Source organism: Rhea americana, unplaced genomic scaffold, assembly GCF_003343005.1.
Source record: "Rhea americana isolate MKP2758 unplaced genomic scaffold, rheAme1 scaffold_124, whole genome shotgun sequence".
In the NCBI taxonomy this organism is placed as follows: domain Eukaryota; kingdom Metazoa; phylum Chordata; class Aves; order Rheiformes; family Rheidae; genus Rhea; species Rhea americana.
The window spans coordinates 1712821-1721023 of record NW_028185306.1 but is presented as its reverse complement, the minus strand read 5'-3'; the positions used below and the strand labels follow the sequence as shown (position 1 = coordinate 1721023).

At 36.1% G+C, this 8203-nt stretch overlaps 1 protein-coding gene across 1 annotated transcript in view; it reads right to left on the bottom strand.

The window, feature by feature from the left end:
• Window positions 1-2723: 2723 nt before the first annotated feature.
• FAP (fibroblast activation protein alpha) overlaps window positions 2724-8203 on the bottom strand; it is a 42451-nt gene continuing 36971 nt past the window's right edge. The window contains exons 23-26 of the mRNA XM_085325873.1: window positions 6458-6522; window positions 5509-5581; window positions 5172-5245; window positions 2724-3430 (exon numbers count right to left, since the gene is read on the bottom strand). Of these exons, the coding sequence (XP_085181999.1) occupies window positions 3329-3430; window positions 5172-5245; window positions 5509-5581; window positions 6458-6522 (314 nt within the window). The 3' untranslated portion in view covers window positions 2724-3328. The remainder of the gene's footprint in view (window positions 3431-5171; window positions 5246-5508; window positions 5582-6457; window positions 6523-8203) is intronic.

Sequence of the window (8203 nt, the reverse complement as noted above, 5' to 3'; positions counted from 1 at the left end):
ATACAACTCATAGCATGACTGAGGTAGATGATGGAAATGGGGTTGGTGAATGGGGGGTTTGGAGTAGAGCCAGTGGTTCTGCTATTATTTATACACACTTCAGCTCCTGGAATAAAGCCGATTTTGCTTTTGTAGCTCTAGTTGTATTTTGTAAAAGTTAAAAGGGATTAATGTGAAAATAGGCTTGTAAACAACAGTCTCAAGGCCCTGACTGCTTTATTCAAATCAAATATCTATGTTCCATCTTCAGAGATTTTTTAAAGGACAAATACTTGAAGACTAAGTTTCATTGTCTTGAGTGGTATTTTTGGGTATCCCAAGTGTGAGATGCTTAATCAAAGGGGGAAAAAAARGGGGGGAGGCCTTAGCATTTTCTTAAAATTGTATCTTTTAAAGTGGTCAAAGGTGAGAAATAAAACTTTGGGAACTCCCACTGATAAGCTTAGAAAATCTTGTCATAAAAGCTAACATTTCTTAATTTCAAAGTTGTGTTCTAGTGTTGGCTTTTACATACATACTCTTATGTCTGCAGCACAAATGCAGACTCTTTATTCACATAAGTTGTAAGACTGACCCTTAAACGTATTTTTTTAGACATAGCTTCAGCTTGATGCCTCAGGACAATCCCTTTCAGCTTGAACTCTAATTAAACTCTGTTACAGAACTGTACTTAAATAAAGTAGGCTAGATTAAAAAGTGAASGAGCAAATAAGTGTTTTGTGAAGTGTCTGTGGAAATGATAATACGTGGATTGTGACAGTAGACAGCAATGAAGAATTCAGTTATGGTAGTTAAGAAGTGCTCTGCCCCATTGCTAATGAATGACTGCATAGTTACCTGCTGTTAGCACAGCAACTTGGACGTTGCTTATGTTTGTAGGGGCTTTTGACACAGTATCCTAGGACATTTTCCCCAAGTAATCAAAATAAAYGGTTGCTCAGTCATACAGCTTGAAGGTTAGACATTATTCCAGCAACCCAGTCAAATGTCACACTCCATTGAAGACATATTCCCATTCTTCAAGAACACTGTGTGAGGCAAATTAATTAACAACACAAAAAACAATGAAGCAAAACTGACAACAACGTGAGGCATTTCTTTTTTCATGGTTTGTCTCCAAAACTGCTTCCTACAAGTCAAGGTTAATGGCAGTTTGGAAGATGTGAAGTGTGTACTCTGATTGCCTCAGGAAATAAATATACAAAAGGGTGGATTAATGATGACTAATGCATCCCTTGGAAAAGAGGTACCTTCCATTATTTTATTTGACACATTTTCCTGAAATGTCCACTACCTTAAATACTTTCAGATGCTTCTGGAAACAGACCTGTGGCACGGAGTGAACAACTCACTGCATCCCTTTATTACTTATAAAATCTATGAAGGGCCAATTTACTTGTCCAAATTTCCAAAGTTTATAGGCTTTTCAAAAGCATAAATAAAAACAAAGGTGCAGAAATGTAAAGGTGCAGAAATTCTCTTTGTTTTCAAACAGAATTAAGAACCTAAAGAGCACCTAATTTATTGGCATTAATAAGAGATTGCTACTGTGTATTTTGGAAATTGCTCCAGGTACTCATCAGCTTATTCAGATGTCTGAAACCTTCAAACATCTGGTATAAGAGCCAGATCACTCTTTCACCTCAATTCTGCAATGGTTTCTGTAGCATTGTATCAGTATAACCAAATTGAGAATTAAATCTCAGTAATTTTAACTGAATTGTATTCCTTATCACCACATTACTGAGAGCACTGTTGTTTGTAGCAAATGTACAGAGGACCATACAATCAGCATCTAATTAGCCTTACTTCATGTTGTACTTGCTTATTTTAATGTTAACTTTCTTAGAGCTATCATTTTTTCCTTTAACCAGTATAGCAGTTGAATTTTAATTACATTACCAACAAAAAGCTCATTAATGTCACATAATTGGCAGCATTTCCAAAAAAAAAACCTGAGCTAATTGAATATTTTCTGAAGAGTTCCCATCAAAGTATAATTTAACCATTACAAACAGCTTGGCAACTACATTTACATAAAGATGTGTCTGAGGAATGTTCTCATGTTCGGAAAATCAGATTTGATATTGCCATTAACAGAATGAAGGAAGCTGTTACATAGCAAGTCACTTCCACATTTTAATGCTTTTGGCTAAACTCTATGCTTTTATCAAGAGGGTCAAACAAAATCCCTTGCTTTTCCACAGGAAAGCAGCAACCAGTCTCTGACTGTGAATAAGGAAGTAGTTTTCTTATGGAAAGGTAATTCTACAGTCTTTTTCAGGTTATTTTGTACTTTCACTGGCTAATAGCAGAGATGAGATACTGCCTTAGACAGAGGACAGTTTGAATGCAGTAAGGTAACTCAGTATTTTCTAAACACTTGAGCATGAAATCATCTCATCTACAACGGATCTCTTGCCAATTATCTTGTCCATATTACATTATGACAGGACTGATTTAATTACTAATCAAATTAATATATGTATTCCAGTAATTATTAGACTCTAGCTTTCTTAAAAGACTCCCTAGATCAGTTTCATTAGAAACAAAGCAAAGAAAGCCTACACGATCCTTTTATCCCTTCCTTTCCTATATGAGATGAATGGCACTGAAATTCAATTCAAAGTGCAGAGGTGACCATTACAGATTAAAAACAGACTAATAAAGAATACTTCACAAATTCTTAATACAGGCAGAAAAAATACTGAAATAAAATACCTGTAGTGAATGTCCTGCTTCTATATTTAAATTTGAACAAAGTTTTACAGAATCAAGGCTTTAAATAAGAGATGGACAAAATTAGAACACAGCATTCAGTACTCCAGAATATTATCCAAACTTCAGCTTCAAATGTTGTGTGAGTCTCTCTCTACTTGGATTCTTTCCAAGAAACTGTAAATTAAAATACATTTTGAGAAACCAGTTGTTGTTAGCATGCTAATTAGGTACTTGCACTGCTTTCTTGGTTCTTGCCCATTTTACAGTTGTAGTTAACAAACTCAAGCATATTCATTTGGCAATATGCCTTCTCAGTGGACCATCTATCTTTGCAATGTAGGATGCAAGTTTAAGCAAGATGACAATAAATGCACATTGTGTTTTACATTCTGATTTTATTTTTTTCTATGAAACAGGTGCTAAATGTGCCAAAACATGTATTAGCATAACATCTGCTAATATACAATATTAAAAATGATGTAAACATCAAGTTTAAAACTTTAAAATTCCTGTTATTCACCTGAAAAATATACAACCTGGGAACTGTTATCATTGCAATCTCCCAGAAATTTGTTAGACACTGTGCCTATGCCACCTCAGAACCTGCTCATTTTGACAAAGAAAAACATTGTTTGAGGAAGTGGGTCATATGCGTGTAGAGATGTTTGCTTGAAAGGCCTGGAATTCCATGGTTCTGGTCAGTATACCACTGCAAAAGGGAAAAAAAAAACAACCTACTTCATCTTTTCAACTCTGTAATAATTAAACAATCCCAGAGTTAATTTATTATAGAAGAAAGTGGATGTTTCAAGAAAACACATCAGTTTTCACTATAGTCATATTCTTGCTGAACAAGGTTCCTAAACCTTCTGTAATCTAGGAGCACTACTGCCTTTGCACTGATGAGTCAGTTTTATCAAGTCAGGCAAAGAGCTCTGAGATACCTTTGGGGATAAAACATCCCTGACATACACTGCCTCGCCCTGGCAACAGGGATCACAGACTTGGCTACGAACATTGGCCTCTCAGTAACAAGCCTCCACCTAAATGTCATGGAATTCTATTGGAAACTTCCCACATTACAGCAGGGCCACAAGTGTTATAAATGGTGTACTGCAAATAAGATATAGATATGGATTATGCTAGCTCTTGGAAATAACAGCTATTACTTCAACCTCCCAGCTACAACTATTATGTGGAAGATAATTTGAGATATCCACTGGAGATATTTTCACTTTCCATACCATTAAAAACAGGGTAAGAAAAACAAAAAATCCTTCTGTCTTCTCATTCAAGGAGTAATGAAAGACCTTTGGGCTGCAGAGTCTGGCCCCTTCATATTGAAGGCATAAACCCAAAGCTAAAGAAGCAGTTAAGTTTTTGCCCTCCTCTGCACTATTCTGCATGTTCCAAAATCTAACTGTTCTAAAAAGAAAAACTTTCTAATTTTTGTGAACACTTCATATCCATTTGTTCTTGTGCCAACAGTGTCTTTTATCTTCAATAGCATTTCTGTCAATATTCATCCTCCAATATACTTATAGGTAGAAATGCCATATTTTTTCAGATACTATTTTACTGTACTAAAAATATTCTCCTCTCATAAAGGAAGAGTTCTGATCAATGACATTCCCAGATCATCCTTCTAAATATTACTGAACCTATGCTGCTAAGATTTCTCTTTAACTGAACAAGGATGACTACATTGCACACAGTTCTCCAGATACTTGAGAAACAACCTGCGTTTGCCATGAAGAATGCAGAAAATGTGGACTTCACAAAAGGGTCTACAAACTAAGTACAGTAGGCAGACACTTTGGTCATTAGCCCCAAGACAGAAGGTACAGAAGCAGAGGTTGGCATATATTCAGTGCTACTTTTCATCTGTTCATTCTTCATTCTTCTTGTCCTCTAACCTCTTGTCTATTTGTTTCTCTGTTTGCCTGCACCTACTACCTCAAATGAGTTTTGCAAACAATTTTTTTTCTCATCCTGGATGAGAAAAAGCTTGGATACCTCATGCACTTTTCCCCTGTATTCCACCTCCTTCCTGTGACAGGTATATCCAAGTCCAAGACAGAATCCATCAGAACCAGGGACAGTTTTGGCCCCAGAAACCATCTCTTCCATCTACCTCTCTCTTACTATATATCAGCAACTTCCAGGAGGATAGACTCTAATTCTTTTCCCTGGATCATTTTAAAAGTCTCTAAGTTATCCTTCACAAGAGAGAAATCCTATTACCATTCAAAGGGGCAGAAGGGAAAAGAAAGAGTAGAACAAACCTCTGACCAAGTTTTCTATGAAGAGTAACAAATGCACTAGCAATTGCCACATTTTAAAGTTTGTTCAGTTAGACTGGGTTCTTAAAAACATTGCCAAATGTCAGATAAGCTTGTTAATAAAGTCATAAGCCACTGTTCCAAAAAGGAAAATACTCTGTTATTTACCATTGCCTGGAAATCCACCTGTGCATTTACCAGAGCTTTTGCGATTTGTGCTGAGTTCTGAAAATGAACGTTATCTGGAAAAGCAAAAAAAGGGATGGACTTTCGAAACATGTAAATACCACGCAGCATAAATTTATAGTGCATTAACTTGTGTCCACCAATTATCAAGTGATACAGTTGACACTGCTAAGAGTGAGTAAGCATCTTGTAATATGTCATATGGAAATATACCAAAGATCTAAGCACTGACCCTAATCAAAGGCACAGAAAGATGCTTAATGTTTTTCAAACAAAGTGATTCTGGCTCTGTATTTGTACTGCCATTTGCAAACCTCACCATCTGCTGTTCCATGGATGAGAAGATACTCCACATTTTGGAAATTCTTTGCTCTTGCCATCACAGTTGAATTCTGTTGAGAGGAAAAATGAACAGTTCAGCAACTTCAGTTTAAACCACTCAGTCACAGAGCTGAAAGGCTTTCATTATCTACTGCAAGACTAACCAAACAGTTTGRCAGGCATAATAATTACAGCAGTAACTTYGTATCTGTCTGAGATCATAACAGAAGCCATATATATTTGGTGCCTTTTCTAAGGGATAGTTCACAAAAAGTACAGTTCCCACCATGTGTTGTTTCCCAAATACTCTAATTCCTGACTGCCCAGACAGCTCTATCCTGGCAGTTTTGCATCCAGCATTTCTGTAATTTGGGCTGGAATGGGAAATAGGTACTGAGACCGTAATTCAAAAACTTATTCTTCCAGCTAACTTATCTGGGCTTTCATTTAGGCCTCTCTGTATTATAAGCTGGTGCGTGTGCTGCTACAGAAATCTATAGATTTCCCATTAATGTGARGTAAAGCAGTAAGGCAACCAGTTTCCAGGTAGGGGAAGGTGGTCTGACTGTTTAGTATGCTTTTGATGTTATCAGACAGTTAAACTAGCATGAAGCAGCTTGCCTACTAACAGTACCAACTAAAACCTAACAAACATCAATATTTTAACCTCTTTCACAAGTTCTTTCCTAGGCTAATGGTTTGCATTGGCAGAACTGTCAATCTTGTCCAAGTAAAAAGAAAATAATCCTTCAATTTTGCATATTTAGGATTGATAAATACAAAACCCATGAGTAACTACAGAGATAGAAATTTCACGGTAGTAGCTTCAGCTGCTACAGAGCTGCCACTATGAGAGYTGGCAGGTCATTTTCCTTCTTTGCTGTTCTGCTTCTCCATGGAAGCATGATTCAGGTTTAAGCAAATATATACAGAAAGAGAATTCTCACCCGGTAGTGCTCAAGATTATCGGACTCTACTGGAAGACCCATAAATCGCTCTGTGTAGATAGAGGCTGCAATATTAAAGAAAAAAACAGTAGATAGAGTATGCATAAATACTTTTGCATACTGTATACAGTAAACAGCATGTCTCCCCAGTGACATATAACAAAAATGTTATTTTAACTATATCTGTTGATCTGTTGTGCTTGGTTCCTCATAATACACCAAACCTAAACATGTTTTAAAAAATCAACCATGAAGAGTAATTAATAAAACTTCTGATGCTTTAGCTATTTTTTGCATAAATATTGGTTTGATACTTATCTGCAGAACTTACAGATGGTTTTGTGGATTAAGACAATTAACTGATACTGTTTTATACTACTGAGCTGAATGTCAAAAGTTAGTTGTATGACCCAGTAAAAGGTGCAGGATGGAAAGACGACCCAGATTATGGTTGACACCTCAAAAAGAGGAGCAGAGCAAAATTCCAGCCTGGGATGTGTATGAGCACATTCATTAAAAATGTGTATACATACATACATATATACATACATATATATACATATATATATATATAGTCTTCTTCCTATTCAATAGTAGCATGCAGCAATAGTGGTGGAGCAAGATATGATATAGGCTTGCATAGGAAAATCAGTGGAGTTCCTGCTCAGGTCTCCATCCAGTTCCTTTGTCTAACAGTAACACAGACTGTTAAAAGATGTGAAGAAATGAGTGTGCATATCTGAACTGTATCCATTACCAAGAAATTGTAAGAAACAGCCACCTTTGAGCTGCCTGAGTATTTGTAATTTAACCAGCAGCAATTATGAAAATAAAAGAACGTTATTTTCTTTATGACTTTTCCTAGAAAAAACTGGCACATACTGAGCAGCTGAGCTTCAGCAATATGAGAATTATTTATTTATTAGAGTAAGGGTTTTCTGATCAAAAAAAGTTGTCATTTTTCCCTATCATAAAAGGAGGAGTGGCCAATGTAACCAATAAGGAATTGAAATTGTCTACCTACTGTCTAGTATGATACACTACATTGGAATAATTTGTTAAAAAGCAGAAAGGAGAATTCTTCCAAGGAAGACAAATGACTCAATATACTCAAGTTCCCATGTTTTATTATGTATCTTTTACATATGTTACCACTGAGCACTAAAGATGTGTAGTGTGTCTCTCAGATCAGCCAGTTACAGCTCCTGAAAATAATCTGCAAAAAACTATCTAAGTACAAAGATTCTAAGTAGCTTATCATTTATCAAAATACTTTACGGTTCAAAGAAAACAGAAAATGTGCAGTATCTGTTGTCAACACGGTGTCAAACAACCATATTGGGCTTAAGTTTTCAATTAAATAGACTCTTTCTGAATTGCTGGCATTTCTACAATATTCTGAGCCAAGTTCTCTGCCCTCTTCTACCAGTACAACTACAACAAGTCCACTGAGGTCAGCAGAATTGCATTAGAATGATGAAGGGAAGATTTAGCTTGTCAATTACTCAGGAAGAAAAAGAGCATAAATTGAGAATTTTATTAAAACAGTCACACATTTAAAGCTTTTAACTATACATTGCCCTGGAATGCAATTTCCCTTGCCATCTTATAACTGTTCAGCTGATATATCAAATCTGACAAAAATGAAAGCTAGTGGGAGGATTTCAGAGAAAAGATTATGGTCCAGGCTCTATTCTATGCATCTAAAAAAGGGTGGGACAGAGCTTTGAAGCTATAAGGGCCATC